The sequence below is a fragment of the Bacillus rossius genome, chromosome 12 (genome assembly GCF_032445375.1).
Source record: "Bacillus rossius redtenbacheri isolate Brsri chromosome 12, Brsri_v3, whole genome shotgun sequence".
NCBI lineage: Eukaryota > Metazoa > Arthropoda > Insecta > Phasmatodea > Bacillidae > Bacillus > Bacillus rossius.
In genome coordinates this window covers 4,718,489-4,739,144 of record NC_086339.1, presented here as the reverse complement: position 1 = coordinate 4,739,144, position 20,656 = coordinate 4,718,489, and the positions used below count along the sequence as shown (strand labels likewise).

The window sequence follows — 20,656 nt, the reverse complement described above, 5'->3', positions numbered from 1 at the left end:
AAAAAAAAAAAAAAAAAATGGTTTAAAATTTTTTTTGTATAGTATTTCACATTGCAATCAGTTGTGTTGAATGTTAGCGAAAAGGATGTTTTTGAAGTGATTAATTTTTTTAAAAGTGGCTAGGTGTTTGCACTTCTAGGTGAACATAACCAAAGTAAATAGTTGGCACGGTTTTGTCAGCGACATTTTAAATGTATAAAATCATCATAAAATGGTATCTTTATTTAACCCAAAAGATTCTGAAAAACTTTGTAGTTTTAAGGGTTTTAATGCTGTTAAAAATTGTAAGGTTTAGCAAATTAAAAAGAACTAAATTCTGATAGTAGTTATTGAAATAACAGACATTTAAACTTAGCAACTGTAATAATTTTCACTTCAATTATTTTCTTGTTTCCCATGCTTTTTAATCTACAATATTCTTGAAATCTAGTGGGAATTGAAAAATTCTGTTTTTCAGGATAAAAAAATATAGCGATATGTACTCAAATACATAACTTTCAGATGGAAAAGCCCCTATGTTCCCTAATCACCAATTGGAACATACAGTGTAGTAAATTAGGTACCTGTAAAAAAAAAAACTACTTACAAGTTGCCATTTTGCTTTGCGAGTGGGTTCGCTGATGATCATGAGAAGCTTGTGTATCTGCTGTATGACGCCCTGGTAGTACACGCCAGAGGTCTCATAGTTGCCCATCAGCGCCATCTCTCTCGCCAACTTGGTGTCTTCATTTATCTGACTGGTGGAAACTGCCATTACGGTCATTCCAACTGAAAACAAACATGCAACATAACATTATTTTAGTGCCCCCAAGAAAACATCCCAATCCATAAAAAATTGATACTATAGCTGAGCTTAAAATGAGCATAGAAATAACAACAGTATGTTAGGCTAATATTAATATAAACCAAATATTATTGCATGCAGCATAAAGAAGTATAACCAACCCTTACAATTTTTTTCCCCCAGACAGCTGTGTTTAATTTAAGTTAAATTTTGTTTAGTTGCAGATATTTCTGTGTGTACATGTTTGCACGAAGATACTTGATCAGGTCATGTTTTACAAAAAATACAATACAAACCTAACCTTACTTGTCATGCAAATTTTTATGGCATAGTGTATATTTTAATAAATGAATAAAAACAGTCAAATTCCATTAAATTTTGACAGAACTCACCGAAATTTGTTCTAATTAATTTAAGTTAACCAAATAACTTGCATTTCATCGTCATATCTTCTAAACAGAAAACGTTACGTATGTACGCGTTAATATTGTTGTTTATTTACATTAAGCTGAATCAGAATCTTGTATATAAATTGTAAATAAAAGTTTGCCCACAACTGCAAACTAGTGTAAAATAAGTGCGGACACACAACGAAATCAATAGACTTGCACACAAATAACAAATTCATAGCTACCGCATTGTCTGAAAGTAGACTCACCTGCTTCTTTGACAACACGCGTGCGACTGAAATATAAAAACTACTTTTCCTCGTATGTCTCAAAAAGGAAACAGCAACAAACGCCAACCGATAGATTGGTCCCAATCGCCTTTTGCCAATGCCATGCCACTTGTCAGTTTACCAGCCCGTTTTCCTTTCCCTGCAGATAGCAAGGTCGGGTTGCTGGTTCGATAGATCGATCGGCAGCGATCGATAGTCCTCGATTGTCGACTATTAGCTCAACGACTCTCGAATCGTAGGAACTGCAGTGGTCTCTAATTACTGTTTACATATTTTGATTGAGCAGAAAACTGCACAATAAGCTCAAATGTAGCTAAACACGTACTAATAACAACATTTTTGAATGAATTGTGTGCAGTGTGTTTTTATTACTCCACTAGAGAGAATGACCAAAATTTCTATTACACATTCAAATTTGTTAGATTAATTTGATAAAACTGACGTTCGACTCTTTTGATAAGAGTGAATAAGTTGGATAGTCGTTCCAATAATAAATAAACAGCACGTTCTAATATGAACGAATCGTTTTGTGCAAAACAAAAACTGGTTGTACATACAGGTTATATAAAAATTATACATTTCATTTGTGGCCGTAGTTATGTATTTTGATTTTAAAATTAACGCATTACAAAATTGTGTGATATATTCAATAAAAAAATATTCAGCAATAAAAAGTGTTTAGATCTGTATTATGGTATAATACAAATAATAACGTGTAGAATTGGATGTATTATTTGTTTGTTACTCAGTGACGCCCGAATGACGCTACGGCTCTGGTAGAAGACGACAGCAGGGCTCTACGGCATGAAACAAAATAGGTATGTATCACAATTACAACAATTTATTGATAAAACTACAAACTGCCGTCATCGCTGGTGTGTGCCCTGAAAGGGCCGCCAACTTCAGCAGTCGTGTTCTCGAATCTTGCCTAGGGCGTTGGTGTTTGTTTCGTTGTTCGTAAGTCGTCCCATGATAAAAACATATGTAACGGTCATAAACTGGCAAATATTCAGAATTAAGGACTGGCACGTATGCCTTAAATTTTAGTTGTGTGAGCGGCTGTAGAGGATGCGGAGGTATGAATCCCGCGGAATAGAATTCTTATTTTCTTTTGAATTCCAAATTTAAAAAAAAATGTCATTCATGTTGTTTGTTCCAGGTTATACATAAAATATCACCTTATTGAGAGGCGGCCAAGCAGAAAGAAATGTAAAATAACTAGGGCCATGTATTTTTCGTGACAAGTTATTTCCAAGACCAGCTGTGTGTTAAAGTTTTTTGCAGCATTGTCTGTGTTTCGTGGTTGGTCGGGTTTATATTCAGGCGCATGACTACCGTCAGCACACCAATCACTACCATCCAGCGCGGAAGCAAACGCGTCCTGAACGGCCCGGCATTATTGTTGTCTAACGAGTGATCAGTAGGGACTGGAAAAATTCGCGTTTTCGATGACCTTCAGGATAGACTACACAGTCCTCAGTATACTCGGGGAAAACAACGCCTTTTTCATTGGCTGCTGACTTGTGAGTCGTCTCAACTGGTTTGACTGTGATACGATACTTCTTTAATTGAGTATTTCCCATTGGCCCAGAGTCGTCCGGAAGAACAGTGAACCAATAACAAAAGCAGCTTAAAGGTATGTGTATTTGTATTTCAGCGTATCGCGAAATGAATTCGCGAATTTTACCGGTATCTAGTTATCAGGGGCGTAGCCAGGGGTTCAACCCCCCCCCCCCCCCCCCCCCAATTAGCACCAAATATTTAATTAATTTCTTATTCATCACTCAAACAAATTTCATATTAAAATTAATAAAATTTTTACCATTACAATATTTAAATTTAAGTACCGAAAACAGCTAAAATAGCACCATTTTACACCTTAAAATACAAATTTTCCCGGGGGAGGACCCCCGGACCACCCCGCTTTAATACGGGGGAGGGGGGGGGGGGCGGCATGCTTCTTAACACCCCCCATACACAAATCCTGGCTACGCCACTGATCAGATTTCTCCGCGAAATAATATTCCCGGAATCCCCCCAACAAATCGTGGGAATAATCCTTGGGCACCCAGTGGTGGTTGGTTCGTGTACTGACAGCTGCTGCTGGGCCTGGCCCGGGGGGGGTGGGGGGGTGGAGAGATGGTACGGGCATGCGGCCTTGCGACCTCCATGGCAGCAGCAGGGGGTGTCGCGGGGGGTGGGGGGAGGAATCCATCAGCTTCCTGTGCGCGGGGGGCGGGGTTAGTCGCCGTGCGGGCGCGCGTCCGGTGCGAACCCGGAAACCGCTCTTCTCTTCCGCGTCGGCCGCGACAAGCCCTTCGCCCACGTGACAGCGAGGAGGGACCGCCGGAGAACCCATGTGCCCCCCCATGCGCCCGGGATGGTGAGCGTCTTGAGTGTCTCAGCGCTCGTGAGCGATGTCTAGAGACCAAAAAATTTCTTTCCATTGGTATCATTTAAGATAATTTATCAAAATCAAATATGAAACGTAAAGTGATTCAATTATTGTTAGTCTTCGAGGGCCATTTTGCGCTTTAAAATCCAAATTTTTCCGGGTACATACCAAAAGTATTAGTGTGCCCAATTAAACTTTATAAAGAATTATTTTTAGAATTATTTGTAAAAATGATGTGATTTATTTTAAAAATGTGAATTCTCTTTTCTTCCCTGAAATTCAAAATTCGCGATTTCAACGACCTGTAGGATATACTCCATGATCCTCTATACACTCGGGAAAAAAAATTACGTCTGCTCATTGGCTACTGACTCGTGACACCTGTCGACTGGGACGCTAGTGATCCGATACTTCTTTTGTTTAACGTTTTTCATTGGCCGAGTATCGTTCAGATTAAACTGTGGCCCGATCACCGATGCGGTAAAAAAGGCAAACGTTTTTTGGATTCTAGACTATCACGAAGTGAATCCGCGAATTTTTCAGGTCTCTAGCGATGTCTGCAGCCTTGTGTCCAGGGCCTGCCAGGGCCCCGCGGTTAGCGGGGTTACTTCACTTGTTTGTCTAGTGTGTATTCTTTCGAATATAGACGTGAATGGGAGAAGGAAAATCAAAATGTGATTAGCATGTAAATTAAAGTGCTGGTCATTACAAATTTTCAATTCATGATTTCGTTTTAGAAAAAAAAAACTTTCAAATATGTTATTGCCACCTATAATAATTCCACCGGAATTCGGACGTAAGCGTTAAAATTTAATTATAAGGGATATATTTTTTTTCCATAAATATTTTGATGTGTAAACATCTTAGCTCTTGGTATACGGCATTTGTTAGAAGTAGAGACCTGAAAAATTCGCAGATTCAATGACCTCTAGGATAGCCTCCATTATCCTCTGCATTTATCAAGCAAACACGCGTGTCCATTGGGTGCTAACTTGTGAGGCGTCTCCACTGGATAGCTTGTGATTCGAGGCTTTTTTGGTCAATAGTCTGTCATTTGCCCAGAGAGATCCAGTTAAACTGCGAGCCAATAGCAAAACCATCAGAATTGTTCACATGTTTGAATTTTAGCCTATCTCGAAATGAATCCGCGAATTTTTCCGGTCTCTAGCAATAAGTGTTTGCTTTGTGATATAAATCCAGGTGTTCAGACAGCGCGTCATTGCCACAGTAGCACACGTGCATCATAATGTCGTGGGGTTAGAACTGCAGGGCAGGAGGGCTGAAGTCGCGGACAGCAGGTGACGAGTTGTCCGACCGGCAGGTGTCCGTGCTGGTGGCTGTCACAGCTGAGCGAACACAGCAGGAAAGAAGGGGGGGGGGGGGGGGGAGAGACTTTTCTTAAAGAATGTACATGAACTACAGGTTGAATTGCGCAACGTATCCTCGTAATTGTTATTTACGATTTTTCGGTTAATACACACACACACGCGCGCGCGCGCGCACACACACACACGCATACACACCAAGTCCGAATTCGACATACTGCAGGTTCATTTTTTATTTTATTTTGTATTTTTGTTCCGTTGATCCCACATGGAGTCAAGGCTCCGGGATATAGAACATGTCACGTTATACACGTAGTTCCCTTTACATACAAATATGTATGTGCAGTCATTAATATTTACCTACATGATGCAAGCTACAAAAAAAATACAGAACATGTTACACCATTTAAATGTATAGTGACACTTGATACTTTATGCAAAACATGAAGCAGCTGTTATCACAAGTCCATTCAACAAATTAACAGTTCAATTTCTCTATTATCATCGTGATAAAATAGGTCGGAAACATCTATACGACGTATGGTTTAAAGTGCATCCCAAGTATGGTACACGTCTTTTAAGTTGGGGCTGAATAACGCTTTTAATGTAAAAATTTAACAGAGACAGCATTGAAGATGGAACGACGAGAGTATGGATTATGTTGAATTGAATAAGTTCTACAACCACCGCGAATTATATGGCTGTGGGGAAACTACTTCTTTGGAATAATTTGAGGTAGTATTACGTCACAAAAAATAACGGTGAAAATAAGGGTGTTACTCGCCATTGTATTCAACTTATTATGTCGTGATGAACTCGCAGACAAAGTTTGTCTGTCGAATTCAGACTCACATTGCATTTTTTTTTTTGAACTAGCTATAAACAACTGTCGTCATTTCCTCTTGTCTTAGCGTATTTTTGCTACAGTTGTGATACCTACCATACTACACACTACTCAGAAAACATTTAGAGGAAAAAAAATTGGTTGTCTGTAAAGTCGGTTTACGGACGATAGTTTAACGTGACAACGTCATAACAAAACATTGATAAAGTGATTGCATACTTTATGAATAAAATTGAATCATTTTTATTTTAATAATAAAAGAATAAATACTTGAAATTATACTAGTAATCAAATTTTTAAAATGCAAGAATAATTAACCTTTATTGCCGAAATTGTTGTTGTAATAAGCAATGAAAACCACATTAACTTTTCACTTCACTTTATAAACAGTCGAGTAGAAGAGAGATAGATGCGGTGCAAGCGTACAATGAGCGTAACGGGACACAGCGCAACGGGACAATGTGCGTAACGGGACACAGCGTAACGGAAAAAATGTGCGTAACGGGACACTTTTTCGTGCGTGCAGCCAGCATTCATCGATTTATTAGACGTCACGTTAAAACCAATGTTTACGGTAGTTATCTTTCACGCCACGGTGTGTTTTTACTCAGTGACGCGCCAGCGTCCATCGGGACGGATGTGTCCCAGAATTGGCGGCACGCCTGATTATCAAATACAGACATCACTAACGCTCCCGCAGTATCCAGTAGCCACACGAGTTAAAGTTTGGGCACCATTACATTAGTAACAATGCAAACTCACGCTATGTTGTGCTTTGTACCAAGGGCATAAACAGAGGGGGATATATAACCCCTCCCCCCGGGAGATAATAAGAACTCATTAAAAAAAAATTCTCACTAAAAAAAGGAAAGAATTTGAATGCAAACAGCAGGCAAAGAGGTTTTGTTCCCCCCAACAACCCCCCCCCCCCCCCTCCCCAAATCCACCACACACCCCTACTCGAAATTGAATATTTCGGGTACAAGTGTATGAAACCTAGGCTGACACAAAACATTATTACGCGTAGTTGTGAAGTCTGTGCTGATTGCGTATAGCCACGAGGATTGTCATTGTTAGGGACTGGAAAAATTCGCGTTTTCGATGGCCTTCAGGATAGACTACACAGTCCTCAGTATGCTCGGGGAAATAACGCCTTTTCATTGGCTGCTGACTTGTGAGTCGTCTCAACTGGTCTGCCTGTGATTCGATACTTCTTTAATTGAGTGTTTCCCATCGGCCCAGAGTCGTCCGGATGAACAGTGAACCAATAACAAAAGCAGCTTAAAGGTATATGTATTTGGATTTTAGCGTATCGCGAAATGAATCCGCGAATTTTTCCGGTCTCTAGTCATTTTGCTTAGCAGTATTTCCCTCGGCACTTTGCCGCAGCACAAGACACCGGAGAGAAATACGTTAAACGAAGCGCGCAGTGTTTTTATTTTTTTATTTTCCACTGTCGGACGAAGAGGCCGGGTACAATGGGTGCTCCTTTTTTACGGCGACTGGAGGAGAAAATGACGTCGTGAACGAACAATACCCGCAACAATACCTCGCCGGCACTGCAAGAAAACAAATACAGTTGGGAAGATTCTTACTACGGCAGCGGTGATGGTGGATCGGGCATGTGTCGTTTTGCCTGATTTTAGGCAAAACGCCGTTTAGCAAAACGCTGTTAGGCAAAACGCCGTTAGGAAAATTGCCGTTAGGCAAAACGCCGTTGGCCAAATAAGAGTTAGGCAAAACGCCGTTAGCATAACGCCGTTAGGCTAATCGCCATTAGGCAATTCGCCGTTAGGCAAAACGCCGTTAGGCAAAACGAGGTTTTGTCATCATAGTAACATTTTAGGCATAACGCCGTTAGGCAAATCGCCGTTAGGCAAAACGCCGTTTGGCAAATCGGAGTTAGGAAAAAAACGCCGTTAGGCAAATAGCCGTCAGGTAGTACTCCGTTAGGGAAAACGCAGTTAGGCAAATCGCCTTTAGGCAAGTATCCGTTAGGCAATTCGACGTTAGGCAAAACGCCTGTAGGCGAAATTACTTAAGGCAAATCACTGTAACGAATTCATGTTTAGGCAAACTGCCTTTAGGCAAATCGCCTGTTACTCGGTGGATCCCCTGAATGCAGCCCGAGGAACAGACACGGGCGAAGCGACACTTCGTCGTGAAGGGCGGTTCTAAAGGCCCGGAATAAAAAAAATCGCGATTTCAACGACCTCTAGGATAAAATCCACAATTCTCTATGTACCCAAGCAAATGGTGACTGCTCGTTGGCTAATGACTAGAGACCTGAAAAATTCGCGGATTCATTTCGTGATAGTCTAGTATCCAAAAACGTTTGCCTTTTTGACTGCATCAGTGATTGGGCCACAGTTTATCTGAATGATACTCGGCCAATGAAAAACCTTAAACAAAGGAAGTATCGAATCACTATCGCCCCAGTTAACAGGTGTCACAAGTCAGTAGCCAATGAGCAAATGTAATTTCCCCGCGTGCATAGAGGATCATGGAGTATATCCTACAGGTCATTGAAATCGCGAATTTTTCCGGTCTCTTCGTAATGACTTGTTGGACCTGTTAACTGGGTTGCCTGTACTTATTGAAGTTATGTAATTATGAGAGTGTATTTTTACGATTGCGCGCAGCATGCAAGAAAAATTCACAGGATGAAAAAAAAACTCTACATACAAATAAATTTTTTATGTATATGCTTTTAAATCATACTTAAGTTATTCATATTGAATACTAGTACATTTATGCTATTTAAGAACATATTTTGAAGATTAGTGATATAAATTGTGTTTATAAACATTTTCAAGTTATTTCAAGTAAGATATTGTTCCCGTATGCATAATTTATTTGCATTATAAATTATTACTTATAATTAAATTTAATAAATTAGAATAAAAATTCAGAATATTTATTGTTTTAATTGTTAATTAAATTTTATCTTTGTTATTTTACTAAATTAAATAATTTCATACAAGTGTTGAATACTGAGTATTTATTTAAATGTTTTATTTTGATTGAAAATATGCTTTACCAACTATTTATAATATCAACCATGCTGGTTGAACAAGGAGGAACACGAGCGCGCTGCTAGCAAATATAAAATTCAATACAGCTGACTGTATAGGATACCTATATCTATTTTCTGAAACAAGCGCATGCGCACACTCTGTCTTATTTTTCGTTCATATATCTCTCCCGATTCTTCTTCTTTTTTTCTTTGCGGGGGACGAATCATCGGACAAAGAAGAGAACGAAAACGAGCCCAGCAACGTATAAATCTTTAATATCTATTTGGCCAAGTACCTTCCTATTCTCTGTCATGTGCGCGTCAGAAACGTTTCACAACAATGTTTGCATTAAAATTCTGCCTTGAAATTTTAATCTCATCGCTCCCCAAATAAGTTTTTCACTTCAGTAACTAAGACAAGTAAGCGTGTAGGGCAATAATAGTTGATTAACTTCAAAGAAAGCACTGACGAGCGAGCAAATGAGTTTAATAGGACTGACATGCTCCAGTCGCCGACTGGCTCGATGTAGTCCCTGACTGCGGAGGGAAGCCTTCTTTTCACAGACGAGAGAGCCACACCCGAAGTTCCCCGAAGTTCATGCTCGCTTTTCTTTCCGTATCACAACTGATGTATTTATTTGGGATAAGGTTAGCTACATTATAAATACCTTAAAACATTGTGGATCGTTGGTTATAATAGGTAAGTATAGCTACATTAAAAAAAACTGTAAACTCATTTTATGGTTGCTTAGCAAATCTTTTTAATATGTAGCTATCCAGCGCTAGGAAACAGTTTACATGATTTCACAGTATCTTTAATGTAGCTATCCTAACCAAATCAACTGTCCACAATGTTTTAAAGTATTTATAATGTAGCTAACCTAACCTAATTGACCATTAGTTACCATGAGTAGACCAAAATAAACATTCACGGACACACGGCAAACGAAAAATATAGCGGCGTACAAATAAATACCGTTTCCTTGTTTATGGTCTTTCCTTTAATCAACAACGCCATATTTATTTACAATGAACAAAAAAATTACCCGAATATGCACGATCGGGCGTTTGGCTCTCTCGTCTGTGAAGAGAAGGCTTCCCGGAGCCGAGCGTCGCGGGGAACAAAAACGAAGCGTTTTGTCGTGTGCCACGCTCGGGTGGACTCGGGCTGGCGCGCGCCAGCGAGCAAGAGGCATTCTTCCCGCGCGGCAGTGTCCTCGCTGGAGACACGTCACGGCAGGCCTGCCACCACAGCCGGGATCCCGCCGTCACGAATTCAGCTTAGGCTGGGTTCACAATTGAAAAAATAACAGTAACAGTAACAGTAGGTCGTGTGCATAGGATATTAACGCCATGTTTCCTAACCTAACGATTCACAATAGCAGAAAGTTGGTCGTGCGCATAGGAGTGAAACGAATATATTTTAGTTCGGTCGCGTACGCATGGCACAACAGCCAATGAGAGAAGAGCAGGGTGCTTTTTTGGCGGGACTAGAAATATGTTTATATTTATTAACCATATTGTGGTAAGAAAATGTCGAGTAATAAAAGTATTATCGTTATTTTGAAAGTTAATATGTTTATTTACTAACACTGCTAACAGATGTCGCATAGTTCGCGAAATTTCATTGGCTGAAATTAACAGTAAGAATTCAACTGTGAACCGATTTCGCAGTTCGCACAGGTCGTGTGCACAGGTCGTGTGCATGGCTTGCTATGCACTCGCTTAATTTTTTTAATTGTGAACCCAGCCTTACAATCACAATCTGTAGTTTTATTTCATCTCGTGCATTGAACACCGGAGGGAGTACTTCAGAAACGTAACAACAATCTAGCTTATTTCTTAACTCGTGTGTTCGGTGGAACGATGCTGACCACGGACGTCTTGTAGTTCTCATCGGCCCAGCAAACTGCGGGGAAACTAACTCCCTTCGCCGATCACAGCCAATAAGGAAACAAATCGGGTGAAACATTTATGTGAACAGTCCTCGCAAATAACAGCGTCTGTTTTTAAATATGTTAATTGGCAGCGACATACTGGCTTGCATTCTCAATGGCGAAATAGCTACTGTAACTTGAAGAAAGGGGGACGCACCACAACGCCGAAATACCACAACGCCGAACGTACAATAACGCCGAAAACCATAACGCCGAAATGCCAAATTGACCACAACGCCGACAGCTAGAAAACTGCTGTGTACCACAACGCCGAATTACCACAACGCCGTAATACATTAACCCCGAAAAATGTCATTGCAGGACTGCCACAAAGGTTAGGTTAGGTATAAGGTTAGCACACAAATTCATTCAGTTGTTTTTCATTTTGCTCCTGTGCCCCCCCCCCCCCCCTCCCACCCGGAAAATTTTTCGGCGTTACTGTATTTCGGCATTGTGGTACACAGCAGTTTTCTAGCTGTTGGCGTTGCGGTCAATTTGGCATTCGGCGTTATGGTATTCGGCGGTATTGTACGTTCGGCGTTGTGGTAACGACCCACTTGAAAGTAATGTTTGCTGCAGGGACGAACAAAGTGTATAAAGCACAAACACCTTCCCCCCCCTCCTTCACCACGCTGTCTCTCTGGGGACTCGGGTCATAGACAGTTGAGGATCGCAAGCGGCCTACTTTCTCCCAGCATGCCCTCCGCAGGCGAGAGGAGATGTCCGTCAAGTGGGCCCGGTCATATTTCGTCGGGAATAATTTTTTTTCAAAATTCGTTAGTGCTACGTTAGTGCTGGTAAGTGCCGAAATTTGGTCGTTAGTGCTCCAAAATTGCAACTTTTATGGCCGATTTAGTGATCCGGGCTGGCTTGACGTCAAGCTGGCCCGGAAACAAAAGAAAAAGGACAATATGGAAAATTCAATGAATGCATTCGTTAGTGCTACGTTAGTGCTGGTTAGTGCCAAAATGTGGTCGTTGATGCTCCAAAATTGCAACTTTTATGGCCGATTTAGTGATCCGGGCTGGCTTGACGTCAAGCTGGCCCGGAAACATAGGAAAAAGCACAATATGAAAAATTCAATAAATGCATTCGTTAGTGCTACGTTAGTGCTGGTTAGTGCAAAAATTTGGTGGTTAGTGCTCCAAAATTGCGACTTTTATGGCCGATTTAGTGATCCGGGCTGGCTTGACGTCAAGCTGGCCCGGAAACATAGGAAAAGCACAATACGGATAATTCAATAAATGCATTCGTTAGTGCTACGTTAGTGCTGGTTAGTGCCGAAATGTGGTCGTTAATGCTCCAAAATTGCAACTTTTATGGCCGATTTAGTGATCCGGGCTGGCTTGACGTCAAGCTGGCCCGGAAACATAGGAAAAAGCACAATATGAAAAATTCAATAAATGCATTCGTTAGTGCTACGTTAGTGCTGGTTAGTGCAAAAATTTGGTGGTTAATGCTCCAAAATTGCGACTTTTATGGCCGATTTAGTGATCCGGGCTGGCTTGACGTCAAGCTAGCCCGGAAACATAGGAAAAAGCACAATACGGAAAATTCAATGAATGCATTCGTTAGTGCTACGTTAGTGCTGGTTAGTGCAAAAATTTGGTCGTTAGTGCTCCAAAATTTCAACTTTTATGGCCGATTTAGTGATCCGGGCTGGCTTGACATCAAGCTGGCCTGGAAACATAGGAAAAATCACAATATGAAAAATTCAATAATTGCTTTCGTTAGTGCTACGTTAGTGCTGGTTAGTCAATTTGGTGGTTAGTGCTCCAAAATTGCGACTTTTATGGCCGATTTAGTGATCCGGGCTGGCTTGACGTCAAGGAAAAAGCACAATACGTAAACTTCAATGAATGCATTCGTTAGTGCTACGTTAGTGCTGGTTACTGCCGTTAATGGTAGTTAGTGTTCCAAAATTGCAACTTTTATGGCCGATTATGTTGTAATAAAAATGCGACCCAAAACTATCTAATATAATTACTGTAAATGAAAGAAAATATTGATTAGGGGCAACTGTTGTAACTTTGTATATTTATTTAAAGGTAATATATCAGTGTTGCCAGCTATAAGTACTTACCTTGTGTCAAAACTCCCTTGGATTCTTTTAAATAAAATTTTACGTGTATTAATTCAAACGTTTAACCGACTGTCGGACTCATACAGTCATTATATACATCCCAAACCATTAGTCGCAGAAGTTAGGAAATTAAGTTTTAACCATTCATTACTAGGTATTAAAATATAATATTAAGATTTTATGTTCGTAATTTACACGTTATAAATTTCTTTTTGAGCAAAAACATATGTATATACATACATATTCTTTTATACATAGAACAGCTTAGTTAAGGGAACGAAAATAAAAATAAATTCTATTTAAAATAAAAGAAATTGTCCAACATCAGGTCACAGAATTAACTTTAATATTTTTTTATTTTTTTATATCTATACACTATACTACTTCACAGAGGACACCACAGTTTCGATATCATAATTACAAATGTTGTTATTAAAATACAATTGTGTTATATAACTTCACATAAATACATTTGGTGTTTTAAGAGTATTGGGGTCCTAGAATTTTTAATAAACATCAGCACTTTCGGGAACGTTTTTTGACAGCAAAATGGCACACAGTGATATAATTTTCGAAAAATTTCAAGTATTCCCATATTTCCCTAGAAATATTCCTAATGTCCTTTTTTTAAAATAAGAGTCACAAAGCAATTACGTATCCTATTTTTTTTAATCCTGAAAAGCCACAGAAAAAGGCCAAAAAGAAGCCACAACTTCACGATAAAAACGCTCAGACGCAAAAAAAATCATCTGTTACCAGTATGCTTACACAGTTACGCCCTTTTGTTATTATTTCGCTTTATAATCATACCTATGATTAATTTTGTAACCAAAGGTCTTACGTCCTCCAAAATACACATTTATTGGCTGAACAACATAAATATATGTGCAAATCATCCATTTTATAACAACATGCTTCATTTCGTAACTGAACGACTTACGCCCTTCAAATTTCCTACGCAGATGTCCATTACAAATACACCTACACAAAAATCGTCCATTTTAACACAAGTTGCTCTAAAAGCATACCCTATCCTAATTTCGTAACCAAAACATTTATGCCCTTTAAAAAATTAATATGCAAGGCCCAGTTACACATACACTCATGCATTAATAAACCATTTTTACACAACATGCTCTATAATCGTACACATGCATAATTTCTTAACCAAAACACTGAAGCCCTTCAAATTTAATACGCAGATGTTAATTACAAAAATGCTTACATATTTGTTTCTAAATACTTGTAAAGTTAAATAATAACCAAATAACTGATGGATAGATGGCTTTGAAGTTTAAAAAGCATGTGTTAATACAGATTGAATGAATTTATGGCTAATTTTTTAATTGTATCTTTTTGTGGATTTTCATGATGATTAAGTGATATTTAGATATATTTTTTAAAGGGTAATTAGGGAAATTTTTAGGAATATATGGAATAATCGTAAAACAGTACATAAAATTATGCAAAATTTCGGATATTTATAGGCATATATCATTAATAGATGTGCGAAATTCATTAATATTTGCTCACGATTAGTCTAATGTATGATGCGGATATGTATAATTTAGTGGCCATTTCTGCAATTCCAACACGACCACCAGCTGATTTCAATAATCCTCAGTCTCATGTTGCTCCGGAACATACTTTTCCTATTTGCTTAATTAAAATTTAAATAAAATCTTAACAACACTGCACAAATTTGGAAAGTCAACAATGTCTCACCACAGTTCATTCTACAAAATATAATTTATCCCATCTTCTCTATCGCCAGTTGTTATACCTACATGTCACATATATGGGAAACAAGCCGTTACTCATTTTGTGACAAAAATTGATTCGATATATAAAATAAAATGAACGTACACAAATACATTTTATATATCCATTTTTAATTCAAAATATTTATTTATATGTATATACTTTAAATTACAAAAGTTGACATAAAGTAAAGTATATTAGGGCTACTGTTCTGAGAAAATATTAATTTTATTGCAGAAACATAGTAGATGAACATGGAACACAACAAGCCCGTGATTAAGTACCTCGATATCGCCTGAATATAATTTACAAATTTGGAGTTAGTCTGTGTGAAAGAACAATTCATAAAATGTTTCGACATATTTAAATGGCGTACACAGAATGTTCCAAGAGCGGTATGTCTAATCCTACATGATATTCTCAAAATGACATGAAGATAAAATCTTAAAATCACACACACACATATATATATATATACACTTAGTAAAGCTTCTATTTCTAGGTAACCTTACTTATAACCCAATAGTGCCGAAATTTGGTCGTTAGTGCTCCAAAATTGCAACATGATTTCTACCCGTTAGAGATTGCAACCACCGAGTAATCTTTGGGAGCGGTCTTACCAGAGGCCGAACAACAGCTGCCTGGGAAGATGTTCAGAAAGCGCGAGGCAGATCACAAAGGCACTGCCAGTTTGAGACACATCAATCTGGAAGAGTCGGCTTCTACAGAAGTATCCAGACAGCAGATAGCGCCGGAGAAACTTTTCGAGGGGAGGCGCGGGGTGCATGTCGGTGACACTCAGCAGGTGCAGGGTATCAGCGCCGAGGTAGGTTGGATGAAGAGCAGGGGGAAGGCGGTTCGCTGGCTGTGATATGTGGAGACGCGCGGTCACGCCGCGCTACTGCAGACATGTATGTATATGGTTTCAAGTTTGAAAACCGAGAAACCGAGATTCTTTTAGTTCATTTTTTTCATCATCTTAGAGAGAGAGAGAGAGAGAGAGAGAGAGTGAGAGAGTGAGAGTGAGAGAGAGAGTGAGAGAGAGAGTGAGAGAGTGAGAGAGTGAGAGAGTGAGAGAGTGAGAGAGTGAGAGAGAGAGTGAGAACCTGTATTTTTGAATGTTTTAATGTTCCAGCATTATCTTCTAGAAACTTTACCTTTTTGGAGATAATTTTTCGGATACATTGCCCTTCTTTGAAAATACCGCAATAATATTTTTTTTTCCCTGGACAGATGTATCTTTGCTTTGAAGGCGGTCGGGGAAACATTTTATGCCATGTTGTAAAAGCGGTGCGTGCCGTTTTCAGCCGGTCAACAGGAAACGGGAAGGATCATAAGCGATTTTATGACCATCTTGCCCATCCTGCAGTCCTGCGTGAAGAGGTTTGGCGTCAGTAGTATATTTGAAGCAGTGACTGGTGAACGTATTAGCACTCCAGAAGAATTTTTCGACGAAAGTACATCAGTGAACATGTAACTTCTGCAAGGTAAGTGGATTTTATTTTACCTATATATTAGTGCATACAGCATAATTTTACATTGCCGTACAAATTGTTTTACGCATACCGGTAATTTATTTGTAGTATAATGAAAATAATAAACACCTGGGAGAAGAAGGATGTTGGTTTTAAGGAAACAATTGCGGTATGATTTTCGCTGGGCAGACAATCTTTTGAATGCCCCCAAAACTAGAAATCATTTTCGCGTAAGTTACACTTATTAGTATTTTCTTTGACGAAATAAATGGAATGTATATTCACACTATATGGAGAAATTACGTGTAAATAGACTTAGATTATGCAAGTAAATATAATCGAAAAAAATACAAAATGAAAGCAACATTTATTGTAATAAATAAATTATTTTTATCGTAATACGACTCACTTCACGTTTTTTAGGCGTTACCCTTGAATGGATAGGATAACACTGTACGGTATACATTTGTACTTCTGTGTGTTTATTTTTTGTTGTAGACCTCACTTTGAACTATTAAAACTTACATTGTAAATTTAAAATAAAATTTTATCGTCAAGGTTTTTCAAAAATTACCTTAACCCACATTAAATTAACATGACGTAAGGAGTATGCTGTACTAAATTCGTATTCATACAGTTATGAAAACGTATTACTAAGTAACTTAACAAGAGTCCTACATTACGCTTAAACGTTTCTTCCATTTCATTTCATGAAATTGTTTTCTAATTATGCGATAACCTTATAGATTTTTTAATATAAACTGTTTGTTATTATACTGTATAAGTTAACAGATAAATTATTATTTATTTACCAAATCCGTAAATAACAAATTACCGCGTATTCTTCCACTACCTGCAAATGAGTTATTTTAAATTTAAAGTAGAGTATGATAAAGATAGTTCTTTAATGTTAAAAATATGTAGTCCAATGCATTTGTTGCATTGACTATTTTAGACTTGTATTCTTTATATTTGTAGTCATACTTATTTATACAAATATCACGTATCAAGAAAAATGAACAAACAAATAAGGTACTCCGTATGGCCAGGATCTTTATCAGTCATACAGTGCAGTTACGGCGACTAATTTTTAGGAAGAGTCACTACAGAAAGTAGTTTATATATGCCTATAAATGCTTTGTTTCTCTATGATCAGCATAAACAACTAACTGTTTTATAACAAAATAAGTGTTTATTTATTATTATGTAACGACGTGTTTATTCGTGATTTCAATATCGGTATTTCATATCACGAGTCATTGTTTTGTCTTAAACAAATAAAATACACTCTTGAAAGTGTTTTTACATCCGTAAATTACTTTCACTGAATATATTTTCACTACTGTGAGCCAGCAAATTAAATTTATTTGTTTATGTGAGACAAAATAAGTAATGAATCCCGTATTAAAATAATTACATAAGTTATTCGTAGTATAATTTGTCTTGGATTAGAACATCGGACTTACAGATTTATGTGCCAAGTCGCTAAATTTAAAACCCGAAATAATATTTCGAAACATACAAATTATTTCAGATAGCAGGACACTTCCGCGAAAATCCTTAAATACATGATTAAAAATTATTAAAAATGCTAGAACAGTGTATTATTCTCAACATACAGACACCGGGCAGATATACTACATAACTATTTGATTGTGTAACTAATGAATAGTGATTGTTTGACTGCGAATGGAAGTTGAAATTAAGGTCACACGCCCAAACACCTTTGCATGTAACTTAGTTACGGGTGTAAAATTAGTAACTAATGAATTTTTGTAATTAGTATATTAAATATTGTGTTTACACAGAGTAGTGAGCTTTTCACATGTTCCTTGCAGTTTTGGAATCTAATATTAACAATTTGCGTTACAAAGCGATACTAAGATAGACGGCATACAAGTACACACAATTTTCATGAATGTCACTGAAGCTTCGCTCGCCCGGCACTCGACCTACTGTTGTAGGAACCAATAGTAAACATACATCACTATCGTTGCTTCAATCAGTGTGACCGAGTGGAATACTAGAACAAGTTGTACATGTCATGGCCGTCAATAAACTAATTACCAGTGGTCAAGTATCTATGGGATTTTGAAGTCTAGCTTGAAACAATAAAATATCGCAAAATTATAGGGTATCTTAATATAATTATCGTTACCTAATTAATGGGCTGTAGAAAATAATTAATTAAATTAATATTTTACTGCCAGTTTTGCAAATTGAATCAGGTTGTGTTTCACTTGGTAACGAAATAATACCACTTTCAATGAAGTATATTCTTAGAACAAATATACCTTAAGGGGTGCCTCCCATTTCAGGTCAAGATTTTATATTTACATTAATAACAGATAAACTTGTAGACTTTTTCAATTGTTTAACTTTCACTAAATGAAAAATATATACAGCCCATACTTTTTGCATAATTAGCTGCCGAAGTTACATTTTTAACGTTTTTGGTTGTACAAATAAGGATAATTTAATTTCTTGCAGAATTGAAACTTTTTAGGTTTAACTGCAATGCCACTGGCTACTTCAAAAAATGGTTTGAATTTCCTTCAGAAAATATTAATTTATTTTACCTGGCATTTCAAAATTCTCAAATTTGTTACGATTTTGACAGCCAAGAAACATAAATGAGTTTTTGTGATGGAAATGCAAACCACATCATGAATTAGCCAGTGGTATTGCAGTTAAACCTAAAAAGTTTCAGTTCTGCAATAAATAAAATTCTCCTTATTTGTACAACTCAAAAACGTTAAAAATGTAACTTTGACAGCTAATTGCCTATGCAAAAAGTATGCGCTGTATGTATATTTTATTTCGTGAAAGTTAAACAATTGAACAAGTCTAAAAGTTTATCAGTGATTAATATAAATATAAAATCATCACCTGAAATGGGAGGCACCCCCTTACAGATTTACAGACAAACGTATACCTATGTGGATTTTCTTTCATCAAAGCCACACTTGAAATTTTCTGATAATAATGATTTTTATTTTTTCTAAGAAATAAAAATGTTCGGCGTTATAAATTTGGTTTTTAATAATTTTTTTGAATGCAAACCGTTTCAAGAGGTTAAATTAATTAAAAATAACGTGTACATGATACATGTTACTTTTAGTTAGTCGACCTAACGTTAGTGATTAAACATTTACATTTTTTCACACTGATCATGTTTATTTTAGATAAAGAAGATTCTGATGCAACGTGATATATAATTAAAAATTTATATACCTACTAGCTTTAGTACCCGGCGTTGCCCGGGCTGAACACAGGGTGAAGGGGACCTTTTAGAAATCAGATGTAGACAGTAATTATTGTCTTCTTAATTTGAATGTCAAGTGTGCAAAATAATTTATATCACTTTCAGATCCCGACAGACGTTGTTCTGCCAGTGTATAGTTATTTACCTGTGTATATCTAAAAAAAAATTGGTGGTCTGTATGTAGTCTAGACTCTATAAATCACTATAGAAAAAAGCTTAAAAATAAGAGATTAATAATATTAAAAAGATTCCATTATCTAGCTAATACTCGGCATGCATTTCAATGCCTCATTCAGTTTTGTTTTTTTAATATGTTTGAAGCAGTTACACATATAAAAATCATCTAAATATATATTTATCTCTATCTACATCTATATATTTATATATGTATCTCTCTATCTCTATTTATCTCTTTATATCTACATAGATACATATATAACTCCCACTATCTCTATCTCTTCTATATATAAATCTCTATATAGCTCTATACATCTATATATCTCTTTATCAAACCCATTTAATTCTCTATACCTCGCTCTATCTCAACTTATATCACTGTCTCTCTCTATCTCACTCTATATATCACTCTATCTCAGCTTCTCTTTTATATTTAAATAAATTGTGTCATGCGTGCGCACTTATACATCAAAAACAGAAGACGTGCCGCTATATAATATGAAATAAACACATTTTTTGAAAAGATTTGTGCTCCAACTATTGCAAAATAGTAATACCGTCTCGAAACCTTCACGGGCATGCGCATAACCACTCACCAAAATTTCATCGCAATCGGATGAATGGTATAGGAACGCATACTGCACAAACAAACGAAAATTAAAGACATGACAAACGCATCAAACGATGGTGCGTTTGAAATTCAAGGCAAATAACTCTATCTATTGACGAAGTTAAGAACAAAACTGTTATTGGCGCCTTTATTTTGCTAGCCGCTGCGAGCTCCACTAAGCGGGCTGGTCTCACCAAGGAGAAAAAAACTGGGTGCGTGTACTTAAATACGCGCGTGAGAAGTTATATTTCTTTGGCATCATTAAAAAATAGTTTTTAATTGCATGCAAAAATAGTGCGTGGAGT

General features: G+C 37.4%; 1 protein-coding gene across 3 annotated transcripts in view; it reads right to left on the bottom strand.

The window, feature by feature from the left end:
• Window positions 1–20,656, bottom strand: part of LOC134537395 (katanin p60 ATPase-containing subunit A-like 1) — a 102,761-nt gene that overhangs the window by 12,429 nt on the left and 69,676 nt on the right. For 2 of the 3 annotated variants that reach the window (XM_063377766.1, XM_063377767.1), the window contains exon 2: window positions 587–768. In XM_063377766.1, the coding sequence (XP_063233836.1) occupies window positions 587–763 (177 nt within the window). In that variant the 5' untranslated portion in view covers window positions 764–768. Of the gene's footprint in view, window positions 1–586; window positions 769–1,442; window positions 1,927–20,656 lie in introns of those variants that run through there. The other variant, XM_063377768.1, reaches the window with a different exon arrangement.